Raw genomic sequence first — 20,900 nt, forward strand, 5'->3', positions numbered from 1 at the left:
GGTGGGCCTCCTGAGTTTTAGCCTTGGAGTCCAGAGCTCTAAGGCTCCACACACATACCGCTCTCAGTTGGAGCTGGGGTGGAAGCGCCTTTTCTTGGTCTCCAGAACCTTGAACATACCATGGCAGCACCTCTAGGGTCCATCTGTCTTGTCAGATTTCCCTGAAACTCTGAGCGCATCACAGGGAGGGACCACATTTCTCTCTTCCTCTATGATTTCAGAAAAGGTAGTGATGCGCAAATGAATGAATGAGTGAATGGATTCTTTACGAGACTGGGTCTATCAGATGCAGGGCTATCCCTGCCACATACATCTCCACGTGATGGATTAAGGTTAAACCCTGTCTATAGAGTCATTGGTGGATGGGACTAATCAGAGGAACGTTCCCCCTGAAACACTGGGACAAGCCTACCCAGGTCGCTTCCTGATCACCCCAAGCCACAGACTGACCAGTGTGTACAGAACAAGAGTGTCCAAGGCTTACACATATCTTAACCCAGCAACACCTTCTGGTCTTGTGATCACTCTGGAAGTGACCATGGTGTGGACATTCACTGGGTTGACTCCATTCCCCCTTCTCCTAGGAAGTGATACCCATTTTTGGTTCATATGCCCACCCTCCTCTAACCCAGGCCAGCAAATCACCCAACTGCACAGGCCTTCATTTCCTCATCTGTGAGATGGGGTCTCAGCACCTGCCTCCAAGGTCCCACAGGCACGAATTGTCCCCCATGGTGACTGGTGATTCACAGAGCGTGTCCTCCCTCCCCGTCCCCCAGTCCATCACCTGCATCCCAACCAACCACCAGCAAAAAATGCCAGTCAGAAGGTTGAAACCACGGGTTGGGCCCGGGCCCAGTTAAAATTTAAAAGGAAGTGGTGGTCAGCAGGAAGTGGCCGGGCTGAGGGCCCATAGGGTGTAGGCTGTCTCAGCAGAAAAGTCAGACAATCTTGGCTCCATGACTTTGCAGACAGAAATGGAGGAAGACAAAAATAAACATAAACACACACACACACACACACACACACAGACACACTTCTGAGTGTTTTTGTCAACTTTTTGTTGGTTTCATTTAGTTTTGAACACTAGGATTTATTTTTCAAACAGCACACAGATGGGTCTGCCGGGCAGGGCCTGGCCAGGCTGGTGTCTGGGCCCGGAGGTCTCTGGACAGACACTGGCCCCCACCCACAGCAGCTGCCAGGAAAAGAGGCTCCTTGCCCGGGTGTCGTGGCCAAAGCTTCAGGCAAGCATGGTGGCTCAGCAGCCCCAGGCCCCGCCCCGCGGTCGGGCACACATGCGGCTGTCACCCGGCGGGGGGTGCGGGCAGGGCGGGACAGCCAGGAACTCAACTAGGGGACACAGCAGCTTTAGGGACACCGGCGACGCCACCGGAGGGGCAGAACCAGGCTCTTTGGAAACACCACTGAATCTGTAGGAGAACGCCTCTCAGCTTAGGTCTCGCCTCTCCATTTCCCTTTGCTCTTCAGAAGTTTAAAAACAAAAACAAATGAAAGGGAAAAAAAAAGAAAAAAAAAAAAGAAACACACATTTTTCGGGAGAAGTTGTTCTTCACGTGCCCGGAGGGCTGCCATCACTGCACCCGCTCAGTGAAGTTCTCAGGGAAGACGCCCCGGCATTTCTCCAGCTCCTTGTGCTGGTTCCAGTCGCTCTCCTTCACGCCCATGAGCCAGCCTTCATCCTGGGAAGGACAGAGGCACAGGCCTGTCAAGTTCCCCTTGAAGAACACTTCCTCCAGGCAGCCTTCCCAGCTGATACTCACGGCGGACCTAAGCCACGAACCTAAGAATATTCATCCCCAATGGTGTGCAGGTCTCATCACCTCCCCCTGCCCCAGGTCACAGGGCTTCTTTCCCACTGTTCCGGGGCCAGAGAAGAAGCTGCTGTGAGGCGACCCTCAGCCAGGCCTTCCACCTAAGTGCTCAGGACAGCCATGCCCATTCACTGTTTCTAGAGTGACCTAGGCTCTCCGCAACTCCCTCACTCTTCTCCCCTTTTATTTTTTAAAATTTTATTTTTATAAATTTGTTCACAATAATTTGTTACACTCAATATTCCAACACCAATCCCACCGTTACACCTTCCCACCACCATTACATCAAATTTTCCCATCACTACCCAAGCCTGCTCCAAAGACAGATGCCAAATAATTTATTTTGTATTGCTTGTTATGATTGATCCACTAAAGTAATTCAAAAAGGCTTCCTCAGAGGAAAGTGTCTCAAAATTGTTGGATCTCACCTTGAAACCCTGTATAAGAGATCACTGTTACAGGTTGAGCTTTGTGTGCTAATAATATACATACATACATACATCTAGATAGGACTGGAGCAATAGCACAGCGGGTAGGTCATTTGCCGTGCATGCAGCTGACCCGAGTTCGATTCCTCTGTCCCTCTCGTAGAGCCCGGAAAGCTACCAAGAATATCTCGCCTGCACAACAGAGCCTGGCAAGCTACCTGTGGCGTATTCGATATGACAAAAACAGTAACAAGTCTCACAATGGAGACGTTACTGGTGCCCCCTTGAGCAAATCAATGAACAACGGGGGACGACAGTGCTACAGTGCTATAGATAGATAGATAGATAGATAGATAGATAGATAGATAGATAGGTAGGTAGGTAGATAGGTAGATAGATAGATAGTGGCTGAGCACTGCAGGAATTCTAAAATTTTAAATAAGGTGCTAGAACTGAAGTTAAATTTTTAACTGGCTGGTGATTTGGAGATCGGAAGGCATCTCTGCAGCATGTTACTCCTTCCAAAATTTATTTGTGAGTCTCTGGAGAACAGCTCTTATTGAGCTATGTGGCGCCCAGAGGCAGGTCATGGGCACAACTGCGAGGCTCCCAGAAGCACGGGGAGAAGGGGGAGGTCACCCATTCCTGACTGTGAGTTTGGGAGGTTCAGTCACAAAACCCGCATACCTGAACTCTCTCACACTAACATGACTTTTGCTGATGACCCATCATGGGGGTCATGTACTCCATCCCTAACGATGTCTGCTCCTAGCCTCATGCACCTGTGCTAGCCACACTCCCTGCCCCTGCCATGGTGAAGCCCCCACGGCCTGAATGGCGGGCAGGCGGGCCTTGTTACTGTTACTTCCTCCTGCACTTTACCTCCTCCAGCCTGTCTGACCTGACAGCCCCCTGTGCCCACTGGAAACAACTCCGGTTGCTGGTACTGAATAACTAACTCCCCACACACACCGCCTGCCAAGGGCCAACTGACAGGATGACCTGGGGGTGGAAAAAAATGAGCTAGAGCTCAAATCGGGTGCCACTGCAGTCCCAGTCAGTCGCTGGGACCCCTAAGCTCCTGCCTAGGACCCCCATCCACATAAGCCTTATTCTGAGCCCAGAACACGCCCCCTTTCCCATGCACAGTGGCCCTGATGCTTAAGTCACGCACACTGGAGACTCAGTGGGTTCTCCAGAATCAGAAAGAATGCCACAGATCCTGAGCACGAGGCACACAATCCCCCCACACCCCAACCCTCCACCCCCAACCTCACAGAAGCAGTTTAGCCCTGCTCCATGCCAGCCGGGCTCAGGGAGCCCACACTGAGGAGTCACTTGCAGTCCTGCTGGGGGGCTGGGAAGCAAACTGGAGGGGCTTCATGAAGGGGCAAAGGGAGCCTGACAGGAGGCTGTGGAGGGGGCAGTGGCCAGCAGCTAGATTAGCAGGAGGGCAGCCAGAGTTCCCATCCCGGAGGAGGCAGAAGTAAGGGAGACGCTGAGAGAAGAGCCTAAGGAAAGGAAGATGCAGAGAGAGGGAAAGCAGAATTCAAGAGGAGAGAAAAGAAGGGAGAGCGGGGTCGTCCCCATGACAGGAGAACCAGAGCAGCAGAAAAAGCAAAGAGAGAGAGAGAGAGAGAGAGAGAGAGAGAGAGAGAGAGAGAGAGAGAGAGAAGGAGGTGAGCTGGCAGGTCTCTGCTGCCCCCTGCTGGCCACCGCTGCATGCACAGCCGGCCGCGCGGCCTCACCCAAGCTCACGCACCTGCTCCTCTGGGTTCTGGAAAGGGATCACCAGCACCACGTCCCCGGCCTTGAGCTGCAGCTCATCGGTGTCGGTGGCTGTGTAGTCGTGCTGGGCCTGCACCTGCGGGGGAAGAGGCAGAGCTAAACACCCCGCCCCGGTGGCCCCAAGCTCAGATGCCACATGCAGGTTGGGGCATCAAGGTGGGATGCCTGGGGGGTCTCATCCTTGGGCCGGCCAGCCTTGAGCTCACCTTGAACATGAAGCCCGGGGGCAGGTCCAGGCGGCCCGGCCCACTGCTGCCCTCCACAGTGCCGTTCACAGTCGCTGGGAAAGTCTCCACCACCACAGCCGGGAGGGAGCTCTGCAGAGGGGGGTGGGGGGGACACACGGTCAGCCCGGAGTGGAGAAGGAGGGAGGGGCTGGCAGGGCAGGAGAAGGGGGTGTCTGTGCCTGCTGCCACGTCCGCCTGGCCCTGGGGTTCCTCCACAGGAACTCGGTATAAACCTGGACCAGCACAGAGCAAGGAACACAGGCAAGAGACAGGGCTGGGCAGCCGCGGGCTGGCGGCAAACGGACAGATGGACAGATGGACAGACAGACAGCAGGGAAGAAAAGACAGGGCCGTGGTCCTGTGGTCTTACGGAGGCTGCTTCACTGGCTGCCGTCTCCCCGGGCTCCTGGGCTCCGGTCGCAGCTTGGGTGGCCCCCGCCACCTCCGCGGCCTCTGTGGGCTGCAATATAAACGCCGCATGGGGTCAGACAAGTGGCCAGGGCAAGGAGGAGGACCCAGCCTGTGTCTCTCCGTCTCTCTCTGCACGGCGTAGGGAGCCCTGGGGGGAAGGCGGGCCCTGAAAACAGGAAGCAGCTGGGGAAGCAGGAGGAGAAGGAGGAGGAGGAGGAGGCCTCGAGAGGGGCTCTGAGGAGCCGGGCACAGGCCTCGGGATGCCACCGGCCTCTCCGCACAGCCCGGACCTCCAAGCCCGAAATCAGGCCAGGCGGCTGCTGCTCACCACCCCCGGGGTCGGCCCGGGGCCTTGCCATGGTGGCTACACATGCGGGTGCCCCCAGCACCACTCAACTCAGGGCTGGCACCTGCTCCCCCCAGCAGAAAGCAGCAGAGCCCCGGGAAGCGGGTGGAGGTCGAGACTGGGCCCCCACGGCACCACCTGGCTGCCCCAAGCTGGGCCGACCCAGAACTCTGGGAGCTGCTACTTGGCCTCTGCGGCCTCTGTGTTCTTGTCTGGAGAGGAGGGAGTCCTAGGTCGGGGTGAGAGCTGTGCAGGGAGGGCCCAGGACACACCAGCCCGTGCTCCTCCTCCAGGCCTGGCCTGAGCCGGGGGGGCCTGGGAGGGGGCGGAGTGTGAGAGGGTGGCAGATGCCACCTCAGATACCCTAGCCAGTGACAGGCCCCATCCTGGCACTGCCCTGGGGCTGGTGGTCTCAGCCTCACCCTCAGGCCCACGGTGGCCTGGTCCATCCATCCTGTGCCCCTGCCTCTGGGCTCTTCATCGGATGCCCCCAGACACCGAGGACAGACGTGGGCGCTGGCGGGCGGGCACTTACTTGGGCAGGCCCCGGCTCGGCTGTCTGGCTGGGCCAGGCCACAGCAAAGGTGCCCTCGGCAGCGCTGGGCTCCCCGGAAGGCAGGCTGCCGGCTGAGGTCTCTGTGGACTAGGGGCGGGCCAGGGGGAGCAACGGGGCGGGAGGGCGGGCCGGGGAAAGGCGTTGGGCAGAGGCACAGACAAGAGAAGACAGCGTGAGCGGGCGCAGGGCTGAGGCAGGCTGGTGCGGGCCTGCGCGGGCGCCCTGCAGAGAAGATGGCTCCGCCTTGCTGCCGGGAGACTAGTCTGAGGATGGCAGCGGAAACCTCTCAGCGGGGGGCTCTGTGCACCCACCCTTTGACCGGGACCCCCGCCCACATCCGGGTGCCTGACCTCGCCAGCCCTTTCCTCGGCTTCTCAATTCACTCCTCTCTGCCCTACAGCTCCGGACGCCACTGCCCGGGTCGGGGAGGGGGTCACCACAAAAACACCAATTGCCCCCGCTTCCCATGAGCACGGTCCTGAGGCTGGCCAGACAGCCGTGAGGACAGCTGTGTCTCCTGGGCATCAGCTGGGCCCTGTTCTGGGTCAGCAGAAGGCCTGACCTCTGGGCGGCCCCCTAGAGACCCATCTCAGGCCAAACTGAGGGGCCCCAGTCCCCTGGGGTCAGGCAGAAGGGAAGGTGTCTCCTCAGAGGGGCAGTGGCCCAACAGCTGGATGCAAAGGCACAACCTGTGCGGTCGCTGGGCTGTGCGTGTGTGCATGTATGTGTGCGTGCATGTGTGTGTGTGTGTGTGTGGCCCCTGAGCACACAGGTGTGGGCAGGAGGCAAAGGCCCAACAGGACAGCGTGGCGCCCCCAGACGCCCCCCTCCCCCATACACAGCTTACCTCCCAGAGGTCCCATGGAATTGACTGAGGCAGCAGAGGGGGGAGAAGGACAGTGTTAGCGCAGTGGTTAGAGACAAGAGCGTGCAAGCGTCCCCTGGGATGCCCACCCTGATGCCCACCCCCATGAGTCCTAGGGACCGCCCCAGGGCTTGGAGGCAGGAGCAGGGCAGAAGTTGCCTCCTCCTGAGGAAGTCTCCCAGGCTTGCGTCCCAGTGGCAGAAGGCGAGACCAGATGCAGGGCCACGGGACACCAGGGCCACGACGGTCAGTGGGGAAGAACCTGCGGGGCCTGGACAAGCTCACAGGCCAGGCCAGGACGGGCAGGGCAGGGTGGGAGCCGGGCCTGGAGCCCTGGGCGGAGGTGGGCTCAGACCAACCTGACCGGAGGGCGTGGGCGCCTTCACGGGGCTGGCCACAGGCGGCAGGGGGTCAAAGTCCAGGTCCAGCAGGCTGGCCTGCTCCGAGAAAGGCCCTGGCGCCTCAAACTGGGCGGCGGCAGCGGAGGAGGAGGAAGGCAGTTAGTGAGGGAGAAGCGGTCACCAGGGGGCTCGGACCCGCGCCCCGCAGCACAGCCTGAGACATGGGCACCCACCTCCAGCACCACCCACCGGCCCAGCTTCATACCCACGGCTGCTTCCCACATCCAGGCCTCGTCTGACTCCCGTGACCACGAGTTCCTCAACACCCCCCAGCCCCGACCTGTGCCCCCAAAGTAGCACAGGCTGGACCCACCAGCTTGGCCCCCCTGCCCAGGAAGATACCTGCCACCCCCCCCCACCACCACCACTACCCAGACACTGCCCTCCCATGTTGACCTCTGGTGACAGGCCAGTCAGCTCCAGGCAGTGAAGACAGACAAGGCTGGGCCCAGGCACGCTGCTCAGGACCCCAGACAGGATGGAGGGGGCCCCGACACCTGTGTCTGCACGGTGAGGCGGGAGGGGGCAGCCCCTCCCCAAGTCCTTGGGAATGTGCAGGAGACAGAGCGGCCCCAAGTGATGTGGGTGCAGGTGCTTCATCCAACCATGCGGCCCCACCATGATGCAACAGACTGAGGTGGGGGCGGGGGAGGGGGAGCTGAGCCCACCCTCGGCCTCCTACAAGGGTACCAGGCCTCAGACCCGGGGCCTCCAGTCTCCTGTAGGGCTATGAGAGGGACCCCGTCAACGCAGGCAGGCTCGAGCTGTGGCTGGCACGGGACCTGCGTTCCTTGGGTGGGGTGACAGGGGGCATCATCCCAGAGTTGAGTCCATCAACAAGAGGAGAGCCCAGGCTACGTGGGCTAAGCGGATGTACATCCTGGAATGGAGGCCCCCAGGCCCTGCACCCCAGCCCTCCAGCCCTGCCTTCTTTATTGGCCGGGCCATGCCTGATGTGCATGGCAGAGGCGGGGGAGGTCACTGTGCCCCCCCCACAGTGAAGGACCATGCACGAACCAACGCAGGTCAATGCCCAGAACCACCAAGGTGCCCCCGCCCTTCTCAGAAGTCAGCCCCATCCGGATAGCTGCCAGACCCCTGCAGCTCTGAGGCCAAAGGGTGGCCTCGCCCATTCCTCATGCAGCGACACAGCCCGCACGGCAGTCCCGTCAGCACGGCCTCGGGAACGGGCTGGCCAGTCCCAGCCACAGGCAAGAGCACCCAGTGTCCGTCCCTGGCCCTCCCACACTCCCCAGGGCACATCCTGCTCCTTCAGGGGCAGACAGTGACAGGGAGGCATGCAGAGAGCAGAAGGCCACCCTGGTGCGTGCGGGCAGCTTGACCGGAGATGACACTTCGGCCTGGAGAGCAGCTAAAGAGAACAAGGGCCGGTGGTAGGCAGGCGCCTGGTGCCGCCCCGGGTCCCCTCATGCATGGGCATGCTCGAGCCTGGCCTGTCCCAGCAGCAGCTGCCCTGACGCTGTGCTACCGCTCATTTGCTCATTTCCAAGCTGCTCTGCCCGGGGCACCCACGGGCCACCCCGGTTACCTTCTCCAGAGAGCTCCTCCACACAGCACCCGAGCTGGAGCCAGGGCAAAACCCACTGGCTCACCTCGCATCAAAGGTCCCTGGTTCTAACCCCACACCCATCCCTCCCATCAGAGGACCCCTCACAACACGATTCAGCAGGGGGGACTGGGAAGATAAGTGCTCTGTGATGTCCACCGGCAGATCCCGGAGGGTGCCAAGGCCTCCGGTGGCTGTGCAGGGCCTGCTCGGGCCACCTCGTGTCCATCTGTGGGTGAGCGTGTTATGGCCTCCCCTGCTGAGACACGGTACAGCACTTGCCTTGCATGCGGCTGACCCAGGTCAATGCCCAGAACCACCAAGAGTGATTCCTGAGCACAGAGCCAGAAGGAAGCCCCGAGCACCACCAGGCTCAAAACAGCAGAGGAGTGAAAGAACAACAGCTCTGCTCTGAGGCCAGCACCGCTCCACCTCAGTGGCTGTCTCAGCTCTTCAAGCTAAAACCCAAGGCGCCTCACTGAGACATTCTCCAGGGCTCCTGTCGTCTCTTCACCTCCCCTCGGTGGCCGAAGTTCTCAACCCATCTTGCACCCTTCCTCCACCCAAACATTATCACAGTCCTGGCCAAAGTGCTGATGTCTGCTTGATGCTCCCAGGCAAATAAAGCCTCCTCCAGGATGCCTACCCGGACTGGCCCAAGCCCTGCATGTTCCGCAGTATTTGGGGCACAGGACTGATGGAACCTCAAGGCCACTGCTGCATAGGACCATTCTCTGGGGTCCCATCATCTGACCAGAAGACATGCTCCAAGATGCATAAAGGATGATGGATGGAGGGGGTGGATGGATGGATGAGCAAGAAGAAGGTTCAAGGGCCAATCACTCCTGCCAGGTTCCTGGCTCTCAATGCCCAGGGTGTGGGATGGAGGGAGAAGGCCATGCACGCCTGGGAGAGAGCAAGAAGAGGGAGAGAGAGCTGGGCCGCGGAGGCTGCGGCTGACCTGGGAGGGGGTGGTGACGCTGATCTCGGGGACAAACGTGTCATCAAACAGGCTGAGGATCTGCTCCTGCTTGATCTCCTTGGACGGAGTGTGTTTGGGAGGCGGAGGGACGGGTGGGCCTTTCCGGAGCTGTGGGTCGGCAGCGGGTGAGAGGGCCCCCGCGGGGAGGCACAGCAGAGCATGGGTGTAAGGGAAGACAGAGACAAAGCCACGGTTAGTCACACCCGGGCCGCCAAGAGGCTCGAAGGCACAGAAGCCCCACACCCCGGGACATAGACCGCGGGAACCTGGAGGGGTCCAGAGACATGCGCGGAGCGGAAGGCAGAGAAGAGAGAAAAGCGGAGAAGGGCAGGGCAGCTGGGGGCCCCCTTGCAGGGGGGACGGGACATCGGGGCTCTCGCCCCCACTGCGAGAAGCGAAAAGAGAAGCAGTGGCTGTGACAGACAGCCGAGGCCCCTCACACTCCCCGCCTCTGCTCTGCACCCCGGGGCACCCCATGTCAGCCCAGTCTGTCTCCCGTGGAGGCCGGAGGAGGCAGCAGTGTCCAGAGGCAGCCACACACCTGCCCTCTTGGGGACACTCAGGCCAGGCAGAAAGAGCCTCATCCCAGCAGCCTGACTATCGAGTTGGGCAAAGGGCGAAGGCACCTTCCAGAAGGCGGATGGATGAGAGCGGCAATCGGCCCGAGGAAGGGGCAGACGTGCGACCCGCCGTCCATGTGGCCGCAGGGCGACAGCCAGACACCAGAGCGCGGCCGGCAGGGGCCCACACGGGGCTGACATACGATGTGTGATGATGGAGCCTCCGGCTCTTCCAGCCCCACCCACCAACTCCACAGACCCTGGGGCGAGCCGGAGAAGCCCGGCAGTGTGTGTGGGGACACCCCCTTGGCTACCCCCAGCCCCTTCCTAGAGCCCCATCTGTAAAAGCTCTGCACTGCCCCATCTGGGGAAGGTGAGGAGAGCAGGGGAGCGGCGGCCGCCTCGGCATCCGGGATGCTCTGGGAGCAAAGGGAAACAGAGAAAGTCGAGCTGCGCAGAGGGATGGAGGAGGGAACACACAGTCGCAGACGCCTCTGAACGCCCCCCCCCCACCAGAGAGGGACAGCAGGGGCAGGGGAGGGGCCTCCAGCTGCAAACCTGTCCAGGCACCCCAGGGGAGTCAAGAGAACCAGCGGCGAGAAGGCAGGACAGCAGGAGCCAGAGGAGGAGGGCAGGAGGCGGCCCCTAGCCGCGGCGCCTACCTGAGACGGGGACTTGGGGAGGGCCGCCCCGGGCGTGGTGGCCGGCTCGGGCTCGTGGTTGACTCTGATCTCGGGGGTGGCGGCCGGGGAGCCATCTGGAGGCGGTGAAGGGCTGTTCCCTTTGGCAGGGGCGTTGTCGCTGTAGGGGTAAGAAGAGAGGGAGTGGGCAGAGCGGAAGGACAGGAGTAAGGCCCTGGTGCACGGCTGAACCCAGGCTGGTCCCCGGCCAGGAGTGAGCACTGGGCGCAGAGTCCCAGGAAGCCCTTGGCACCGCCGGGTGGGGCCCAGAAATCACAAAAGCGAAAAACGAGAGAGGAGAGCCAGCGGAGTGGGTGCGGGGGAGATGTGTGGAGGGGCCCCTATGTGTGCACGTGTGTGTAAGCCATGTGAGTAGTGTTTGTGTGTGTGTGTGTGTGTGTGCGTGTGCGCGTATGTGTGTGTATGTGTCCACAGAGATCCATTGCTAGCATGTGATGTCCCCGTGTGTGTGGGCCCTTGTGTGAACCCACGTGTGCCTGAGCATGAGAAGGGGCAGAAAGGGAGGAAAGGGACATGCGGGTGTCGCGGAGACAGGGACACCTCTGCGGTGTGGGCGGGCAGGTGCCCAGGGGACACTGTCGGAGGCGAGCAAACCGCCACAGGCCTCCGCAGGGCCCAAACCCTTGTCTGAAAGGCTCATCTCACACCACAAAGAAGCCAAACATCTGAAGAGGCGAAGTGAGTCACTCCAAAGTCACACGGCAGCCCCGGGGCTCGCAGGAAACCCCGTTCTTTGCCCTGCTAGACCCCCGAGGCCTTTCAGCTGGCCTCCACCCATTCACAGCAGAAGGCTAGCCACAGCACCCCTCCTGGGCCACACACGCCCTCTCCACACCACATGCACAGACGGGACAGCTCTGCCTTCCCCCAGCCCCTCCGGAGGGCAGAGAAGCGCACCCCGGCCAGGGCCTGCCCCGTGCGGGCGCAGGCAGGGTGCAAAGGTGAGGGCTCTATGCCACACTGTTCAGAGCCTGAAACACACTCAAGGGTGCTCCGAACACACACCTTGGGTGCCAAAGGGGCAGAGAGTAAGTGCCGGTATCTGTATGAAGAAACCCCACCTTCCCTTGCACCAAGACCGGCCCGGCCCGTAGCCGCGGGTGGCTGAATTAAGATTTAAACGAAACATAATGCGAAATGCAGCTCCCCGGGGTCAGCGGCAACTGTGGGAGTCTGGAGGTGCCCGGGGAAGCAGCACCTGGGGTGCCTGGAGAACAAAGGCCCCAGGCACCTGGGGGTGTCTGTGTTTCTCAACCAGGACCAACATGCCCCCACCACGGGCCCCCAAATATTCCAGTGAAAATGTCATAAGCGGGGCGGCACGGCATGAGAACTAGGGGCCAGCCGGTGGTCAGGGGCCTCGGGAAGGAAACAGAGTTTGGGAAAAGGTTACAACTGGCTCTTGGAGAGCACGAGACAAGGCTGGTGCCTCTGATCTCAGAGGCCATGTGTACAGGGACACACACACACACACACACACACACACACACTCACTCACACACTCACACAGAGCCTTCTCCGTTATTGGCCTCGCTCCTTCCATACGTGCTAATGCCTCGCTTCCGGCTGCTTCCGGGATGTGCACGATGCTGTGGGGCCTATTCTGGCTCTGCCCGGTCCTGCTCGCTCGCACCCCGTCACCCCTGTTGGTCTGCCACACAGCACACACACGCACGCACACACGCACACCCCCCAGCGCGGCGCGATGGACCCCTCCCAACAGCAGCCCCACACGCGGTCAGTCGGGTTAGGGTTAGTGGCGCCCTGGGAGCAGGGCACGAGGCGCATGCACGGGGTGGCCGGTGCCACCCCGAGGCCCCACACTGCAGCACTCACTGCCGGTACCTGCTCTTCTTCCTGCGCAGCCGCGAGAACAGTTTAGTTTTCTTTCTGCAGGGGACGGACGAGGAGGCCTTCATGCCGGCCCGCCCCCCTCCCCAGACCCAGGAGGAGGGCAGAGGCAGGGCAGAGCCCCCCCTGCCCCCCTGAAGGCCCGGCCTGCTGCTGAGCGCTCTGGGCTGGAGCGGACACAATGGACAGGAGAGGGGCCGCCCAAGCATGGCTGCAGGAGGCAGGACACGCAGCTTCCGAAGTCCACTAGCTACCCAGCTTCTGGGGGCAGCCAAGGGGGGGCCCTGGGAGAGGGGCCCAGTCTCTCCCCCGCAGGCCTGGCCCTTTCCCACACTGCCCTCCCTCCTCACTCCTCTGGGCCACACAGCTGGGATGCGAGTGGGGGACAGTCCTCCAGCAGGGAACCCCCCTCATCTCCACACCCTGGGGAATTCTGTAGTCACACAGATTTGATTTTCAGAAGAACAGAGAGGCAATAATTCTCAGCACATTATTTTCTTGAACCCCAGGCCAAGTGCCAGTTATCCCAAGAAGCAGATACGACTTTCTGAGACCAGAAAGGTCCATGGGACCCCATGTGCTGCTCTGCAATGTGCATCTATGCACAGGTGTACACACATATAGACAAGCACACGAGCACACACACATATAGACGTGTGCACGTAAGCTCGCTCACGTGCACATTCATACTGACATGTACACACAGATGCCCACATATTCATACTTGTGCACACACTCACAAAGACATCTCTGATACCGTAACTCACAAACACACACCCTCACATGCACACACATGCACACTCAAGCGCACAGACACACACAAACACACAGAAAAGCGGGGAGATCCCAGCTGCCTGCTGTTCCCCGGGACTTACACACAGCCCGAGAGGCGGGGTCTCCCACCTCTTTCCAAAGGGTGGGAGGTGGCCCAAGGTGCCAGGAATGTGGAACAAGGATGTCTGTGTGGGAACACAGAATACACCACCCAGGGAACTCCTTTCCCAGGAGAAGCCGGCCAGAGGACGGCCGGCCCTGCTCTGGCAGGACAGCCTTCCATCTGGAAGGTTCCGTGCTCCATGACTGCAGAGCCAGACTCTGCAGCTGTGCAGAAGGCCTGACGGGACACAGCAAAGGACTAGGGGGTGCCTCTGGCTGCTGTCCACAAAGCCCCCAGGAGACCCAGAATGAGCCTCTGTCAATAGGGGCGGGAACCTGGCGACAGACCCGCGCCCACACCAGCTCACGCCGGAGGCTCTCACCTGGGCTGGGCCTTGACCGTGAAGGTGTTGCTCCCGTTCTGCTTCTCCAGGCCCACCAGCACGTCGTTGAGGTTCTGGTTGAGCTGCAGGAGAGATGAGAGCAGGCGGCAGCTCTGAGGCCACACAGTCCTGTTCTCCCCATTCGGGGCCCTCGTCCCCCCACCCGCCACCCACCCAACTAGGCCCTTCCTGCAACCCACCCTCCCCCATCCCCACATCAAGTCCAGAAACCCAAGCGGAAGGACAGGAATTCGGCTGCTTTGCTGTTTCTTGGAACCATCTTTTTGCTATTTATAGGGATTTCCTAAAACGCAACATTGAGCTTCTCCTATTTCAATTTTGTTCATTGTTCATTTTGCAAGCTGCCTCTCCTACTCGTGAAGGTCACTCATCACGGTACTTTCAGGCCGCGCTATACAACTGTCCCCGTCCACTGTCGGCACCAGAAGTGCAGAAGTTTGCCTGCACTTGTGTTTGTCCCAGAGCAATCCTGGTTCTGAGAAACGCCCCCTCTTGGTTTCGGGTACCCAGAAGCTCACTTCAGTTTCCACACACTGTCTCAACTCCTTAAACGCAGGAGTGGAAAGAGGAGGACAGGGATGTCCTCAAAGGTAGGGCCTGGGTCTGCTCCGGGCCGGCTACGTTCCTGCTATCCTGCTGCCCCCATCGCTTCATGCCTCTGGGCCCAAGCGAGAGCATAAGGCTCACCCCCTGCCCAGGCAAAACCCGCAGTGTCTGCAGTTCACCCCCGCAGTCTAAGGGCCAGTGAAGTTCTTTTTTTTTTTTTTTGGCTTTTCAGGTCACAACCAGTGATGCTCAGGGGTTACTCCTGGCTCTGCACTCAGGAATTACTTCTATCGGTATTCAGGGGACCATATGGGATGCTGGGAATTGAACTCGGGTTGGCCGTGTGTGAGGCAAACGCCCTCCCCGCTGTGCTATCGCTCCAGCCCCAGGCCAGTGAAGTTCTAACGGAAACACGCAACATAGGGAACAGAGCAGATCAGACCCATTCTACCACCCGCGTCTGGGAGTAGCCTCTCTCAGAGTCTTAAGAAACCTAAGAAAAATTCTGCACTGACAAAATTCAAGTAATTTATTTTCTGTCTACATGCCTGGAAATCACTCATTACCATTTACTTGTTGCTGTTTGTTTTCTTTTGCTTTGGGGGCCATACCCAGCAGTGCCCAGGGGTCACACCTGGCTCTGCACTCAGGGATCACTCCTGGTAGGCTCGGGGGATGACATGGGATACCGGGTATCAAACCTGGGTCGAGTGCATGCAAGGCAGGTGCCTTACCTGCTGAACTATCTCTCGGCCCCAAACTACTAGCATTTCTGTCACTGAGCGCCCTGAGCCCGGGGCGGCTGCAAACACGTTTACAGCTGGAGGAAGCCTGGCTCTGGTGCTCTCGGGAGAACAGCACGGAAAGATCCACAGGACCCGAGGGCCTGCTCACCCTACCCAGGGTGGCCAGGATCCTGGAGGGGAGCCCCTGAGGAGAGATGCTTGCAGACGCCTCCTCTGGACACGGGTCTCGGAGCACCAAAGCCCAGAGTGGGGTCGGCGGCCCCTTCTGCACGGGCCAGGCCGGGGTGCGCCTACCTTGCTCATCTCCTTGTGGAAGTTCTCCTCCAGGCCCGCGATGCTCTGGAAGGTGTTGACATAGAAACCAACACGGCTGCAGGAGGGGAGGGAGGGAGAGCGGTCAAGTGAAGGCCCCGGTGAGGGCAGGGGAGCCGCCCACCACCCCCAAACCTCCCGGCCCACCACCGGACTCCTGCAGAGATACAGGAGGGAGCCCCACCTGTTCCACAGGGACGGCAGCTCCTCCTGGAGATCCACGTTCATCTCCTCAAACACTTTCTGGGCTTTGATGAGCTCCTCCTCGGCCTGAGGAGCAGGACTGGTCACTGCCTTCTGTGGGCCTCCGTCCCCACCAGGCCACCGGCCTGCCCCCCCCACCCCCACACAGCTGCCTCCTGCTGCCCTCTACCGGGTATGCTGGGACTGGAGGTGGTACATGAGGATGCACAGCAGGCAGGGGGCACCCAGGTATTCCCCCACCCCACCCCACCCCCTTCACACACACCCTCTCAGGCCCTGCACAGGAGCACTGTGAGGCCCAGAGGGAGAGCCCCAACCAGGCACAGAGGCGGGGAGGCCGGGGAGGAGCAGGGCACCACGGGGGCCTATGGGACCTGGGAGGCAATTTGGGTAGGGAGTCAGCCCTGAGAGGCAGCCAGGTGGGGCCCCACTCACTCGCACAGGAAACCCCCTCCAATGACGGGGAGCTGCTGCCCAGGTCTTCCTGTAACTCTTCTCCTTCCCCTACCCGGGACAGCCCTTCCGAGACCCACGTCCCAGACCCACCAGACTGGGCCAGAGGCATCACTGAGGCACAGCAGGAGAAGGCCAGACAGGAGGGGCTGGCATGGGGCCCCCCACTGAGGCTTTCCATCCCCATCTCCCCAGCCCCCTGTGTGGCCTGCCCGTACCCGGGGGCCAGCCCAAGCCTCCTAGTGGTGGGCTCAGGCCCCCGGAGGCCGTGCAGGGATCGAGGCAGCAGGAGGTGGAGGATCGGGCCATGGTGGGGGTGAGTCACAGGCCCCCCCCAGGAGGAGAGACCCAGCGGGAAACAGTGACTCAGGGGTGACTGGACTTGGGGTCTGAGTCACAGCCCTGGAACGTGGCAGGCCCTGCCCAGGAGAGACGTTCCCAGGAACAGCCGCACATTCTCAGGCCCCTGGCAGAGGCGGCCAAGCCCACAGAGCATGTGATTCCTAAGCCCACCCACTGGCCACTTACAACTTCCGGGCCAGCATCAGCCGAGTCAGCTCTGCGGCCCCCTCTGCCTCCCCACCCTCGCCAGGGGCTCCTTAAACACGCAGTGGAACCAAGCGGACTCGGCCACCCCCTCGGGCGACAGCTGAGCATCCGGAACCTCCTGAACCTGCCTGAACCTCCTCTGGGCAGCCCGAGGCCTGAGGAAGGGTCATCAGAACCCACAGAACCAGAGACTTGAGGCTGAGCACCTGCTCTGCACGCCTCCCCTCCCAGTGCGAGCCCCCGTATCACTCGGGTTCCTCCCAGCACCACCAGGAATGAGTCCTGAGCACTGTCACGTGGCCCAAGCCCCTCGCCCCTCACAAAAAGCAGAGGCAGCAGCTTCCCTTTGCTCCCCACCTTGCACCGTGACCCGTGCCAAGAGGGGCCCAGTCACCTGCCCAGCTCCCCTGCAGCAGCCGAGCTGCCGGCCTGCGGGGCTCCTGCCCCCACCCCTCACCCAGGAACACTGCTCCTCCTTCCCCAGATGAAGCCGTGTGACGCCCTCGTCACAGCTCAGGGCAGGGTGGCTCTGTCTCGGCAGTCTCCGGAGCCAGCCTGCTTTCCCAGGAGGGTCCACACAGTCTTCCTACTCGGAGGCTGCCAGAAGTAGCCGGGGGTGACAGGGAGTGCGGGGAGCTGCTCGGTGCCGCAGCTCGGCGGGCCAGCACCTGCCCACAGACGTGGAGACAGCCGGGAGCTGACCACTAGGCCTGCGCTTCGGGCCACAAAGTCACTGGTCAGCTGGCAACCGCACAGCCACAGCCACCTGGGGTGCAAGTGCCTCCAGAGAGGCCAGCCCCGCTCCCAGCCCGCCGGCCACCACGGGCACCTGGAAAGTTCCCAGAGTCCCCTGGTGTCCCCCATGCTGCCAGTAAAAGGGAAAATGGGGGTGGGGGTGGGGGGTCTGAGGGAGAGAACTGCCTGGACGGAAAGTTCCATCTATAAGGGAAAAATCCACCTGACCGGAAAACAGACAAAACCTCTGCAGCCCCCCGAGGTAGGAGCACAGGCCTGGGCCTCCCTGGCGGCTTCCCCAAGCCGAGGCTGGGAGCTGTTGAGAGCAGGGTCCCCTGGCACCCCCAGAAGCAGCCAGGGCACCATGCAAGGTGCCAGCGTCCCCCCAGAGCCACTCCCGGTCCACAGCAATGTTCATCCGGCCTCCAGCCACACTCACTTCAGACTGAGGCAGGAGCCCTAACTCGGTGGCCCCACACCCCTGATGGGCACCCCAGGCCCCCTGCACCTGCCTCCTGCAGCTCCCCAGGGCTCCCCACCACACACACCGGGGTCACCCCGATCTCTCAGCAGCCCACTCCATCCATGTGGGGGAAGCCCCCGCTGGCTCCAAGCCCACCACTTAGCCCTGGAAGGAGGCACAGTTCAAGGACGAGGCTGGAACTGGAGCCAAGGCCAGGCCCAGAGCACCCAGCTCAGGGCACTCCGTCTGCGCAGCCTGGCGAGGAGGCCATCGGGAGCAGCCCAGGGACGTCGGGGCAGCTGGCCATGCTCAGGCCTCCGTCGCCTGCCCCCAGCAAAGCCATCAATGGGTGCTGAAGTCACGACATTTCCACGACAGAAATAAGGAGGCCTCCTCGCCCCTGCGTCCAGGGGCCCCAGGCCACTTGCTCAGCCTGGACCTACTCACTCCAGGGACAGCAGCTCTTGAGAAAGCGAGGCGGGGGCTGGCCAGCAGCGGCTTCCAGAGTTCAAATCCAGGGCCTGCAAACTGAGCCAACCCCGATGGCCCTGCCCTGAGGGGGCCCGTGAGAAAGGGGCTAGGAGACGCACACAGAGGCTCAGGAGGCACCCAGCAAGTGAGACCACAAATGTGACAGTCCTGTCAGCGTCACAAGGCAAGGGGGACCAAGGAGAAGGGGAGGCTGGGGAGGATGCTCAGCGGCTGGGGGTGCAAAGCACCCAAGCCCAGTTGAAACCTCAGCACTGCAGAAGGGGGACCACCCTCAGGCCCTCACACTGGACCTCCAGCCTGGCGTGCCAAGTGTGGCCCCGGGCCTCCTGCACTGCTGGGGGGAGGGAGGGAGAGAGCAGGAGAGGAGAGAGAGAGACAGAAAGAGACAGAGACAGAGGAGAGAGACGGACAGAGAGACAGAGAAAGGCAGAGACAGAGACAGAGGAGAGAGAGAGATAGATACAGAGACAGAGAAAGGCAGAGACAGAGGGAGACACTGAGAGACATAGAGACAGAGACAAAGAGACACAGAGAAACAAAGAAACAGCGACAGTGAGACAGAGGGATAGAGAAAGAGACACACACAGAGACACACATACCACAGAGACAGAGAGACAAGAGACACACATACCAGAGAGGGAGAGAGGGAGGGAAGGGGGGAGAGAGAGAGGGAGAGGGTGAGGGAGAGAGAGAGGGAGAGGGAGAGAGGGAGAGAGAGGGAGAGGGAGAGGGAGAGAGAGAGGAAGAGAGAGGGAGAGGGAGAGAGGGAGAGGGAGAGGGAGGGAGAGGAAAAGAGAGAGAGGGAGAGAGGGAGAGGGAGAGAGGGAGAGGGAGAGAGGGAGAGAGAGGAGAGGGAGAGAGGGAGAGAGAGGAGAGGGAGAGAAGAAAGGGAGAAAGAGGGAGAGACGAAGAAGGAGAGAGAAGGAGAGAGAGGGAGAGAGGAGAGGGAGAGAGAGGGAGAGACAAAGAGGGAGAGAGAGGGAGAGAAGGAGAGGGAGAGGGAGGGAGAGAGGGAGAGGGAGGGAGAGAGGGACAGAGGAAGAGATGAAGAGGGAGAGGGAGAGGGAGAGAGAGAGAGAGAGAGGGACAGAGAGGGAGAGGGAGAGAGAGGGAGAGGGAGAGAGGGAGAGACAGCGAGTGGGGGGAGACTCCCGGGAGGCGGCTCACTCAGGAGTCTGCATGGTCCTCCTCCAAGCAGGAAGCTCACTGTGGCAGTGGACCGAAGATGGTTCGTCCCCACGATACCCCAGAGCCCAGCCTCCAGGCCCAGAGTCTGCGCAGCCCAGCCAAACTGAAGAGATCCCCCCAGTGTCCCTGTGGGGCTCCCGAGGGTCCCTCACCCCAGAAGTCCACCTGAGTCCAGCCTGCTGCGGGAGACCCCCAAAGCCAGAGTCAGGACCTGGGCACAATGCCTGAGTGGGGCGAGCTCCAGCTCAGCCACGCTCGGGCGCTGGCCCCCGGGCGGGCGTGGTGGTCTCTCTGGGCAGGATGTCTCTGCCGCAACCTCAGGACACATGCACGGATCCTATGAGGCTTGGACGGGAAGCCCAGTGGGCAGCAATGTGTGCTAGAGCCCTGGGATTGAGTCCCGGCAGCGCACGGTCCCCCTGAAGCACCAAGGCGAGAGTGCTCCCCAGAACACTGCACTGGGAGAAGCCCCAGACCACTCGAGTGCGCCCCCACACCACCCCCCGCCCTGCATAAACAAAACAAAAGAAAATGCTCGCAAGGACCAGAACACATCCCTCCCTCCCAACAGGACCCCCTCCCCAGCACCCCCTGCCACGACCTCCTGAGGCTTTCCTCCACTTCCAGAAACCAGGATTTTAGTCTCTGCACTGAAATTCTCTGTACCACCCCAGGCACGAAGCCCAGAACCGGGCACCGTCGTGATGAACCGGAGCCCCAACCTCTGCCCACCCCACAGTGGACCTCGTCTGAAGGAGGAGCTTCCCCCTCGGGAGAGGGAGAGTCCTCCCGCTGACCACCCGCCCACCCGGCGGCTGCGCGGACAGGACGGCCCCAGACCGGCAGGCGCCAGCACGTGCAAGGTTAGAAGCCAGTGTCACCTGATTTCGGAGCAGGTTAGTTTGAGCTACGAGATGCGCCTGCAGTTTGCCTTGGCACCACTGGGGGGCGGCTTTCTCAAGCAGCGAGACAGGCTGGGGGTGGGGAGGGGAGGTCAAGGCCAAGGAGAGTGGAAGACAGGAGGGTGGGGGAGAGAGAAACAGAGACACAGATATTAAACACCAAGTCCCAACACCCCAAACGTAGTGACAGACAAGCCGGCCGGCCCTCCGGGGGGTGGAGGGGTCGGCCTCCCACCACGAGGACAGGCCGGCGGGCGGAGGCGGAGAGGGTTACGGGGAGCCCTGAGCAGGGGGGGTGAGGGGGGTGAGTTCCAACTGCAAAGCAAAAGGTGAGAAGGTTAGCAGGGAAGAGGGTTCAGCAAGCAGTCCTGCCCCCACCGAGGGGCTGGGGGACCCAGGGGCGGATGGATGGCCACTCCCCACTCCTCCTCATCCCCCGCCTCCCTGCTGCACCCCCACCCCCACCAGGCCTGCTCCAGCCCAGTCCAGGGGCATATCAGATCCCAGCGGAT

General features: G+C 61.2%; 1 protein-coding gene across 8 annotated transcripts in view; it reads right to left on the reverse strand.

Moving 5' to 3' along the window:
- Window positions 1–1,236: 1,236 nt before the first annotated feature.
- Window positions 1,237–20,900, reverse strand: part of BIN1 (bridging integrator 1) — a 58,472-nt gene continuing 38,808 nt past the window's right edge. Inside the window, exons 7-19 of one of the 8 annotated variants that reach the window (XM_004608129.2) lie at window positions 20,368–20,460; window positions 15,587–15,672; window positions 15,385–15,460; window positions 13,778–13,860; window positions 10,629–10,767; window positions 9,386–9,514; window positions 6,816–6,923; window positions 6,439–6,462; window positions 5,571–5,678; window positions 4,649–4,738; window positions 4,258–4,368; window positions 4,026–4,127; window positions 1,237–1,703 (exon numbers count right to left, since the gene is read on the reverse strand). In XM_004608129.2, the coding sequence (XP_004608186.1) occupies window positions 1,596–1,703; window positions 4,026–4,127; window positions 4,258–4,368; window positions 4,649–4,738; window positions 5,571–5,678; window positions 6,439–6,462; window positions 6,816–6,923; window positions 9,386–9,514; window positions 10,629–10,767; window positions 13,778–13,860; window positions 15,385–15,460; window positions 15,587–15,672; window positions 20,368–20,460 (1,257 nt within the window). In that variant the 3' untranslated portion in view covers window positions 1,237–1,595. The remainder of the gene's footprint in view (window positions 1,704–4,025; window positions 4,128–4,257; window positions 4,369–4,648; window positions 4,739–5,570; window positions 5,679–6,438; window positions 6,463–6,815; window positions 6,924–9,385; window positions 9,515–10,628; window positions 10,768–13,777; window positions 13,861–15,384; window positions 15,461–15,586; window positions 15,673–20,367; window positions 20,461–20,900) is intronic. The other 7 variants (XM_055123389.1, XM_004608130.2, XM_055123390.1 and 4 more) reach the window with 7 other exon arrangements.

The sequence above is a fragment of the Sorex araneus genome, chromosome X (assembly GCF_027595985.1).
Source record: "Sorex araneus isolate mSorAra2 chromosome X, mSorAra2.pri, whole genome shotgun sequence".
Classification (NCBI taxonomy): Eukaryota; Metazoa; Chordata; class Mammalia; order Eulipotyphla; family Soricidae; genus Sorex; species Sorex araneus.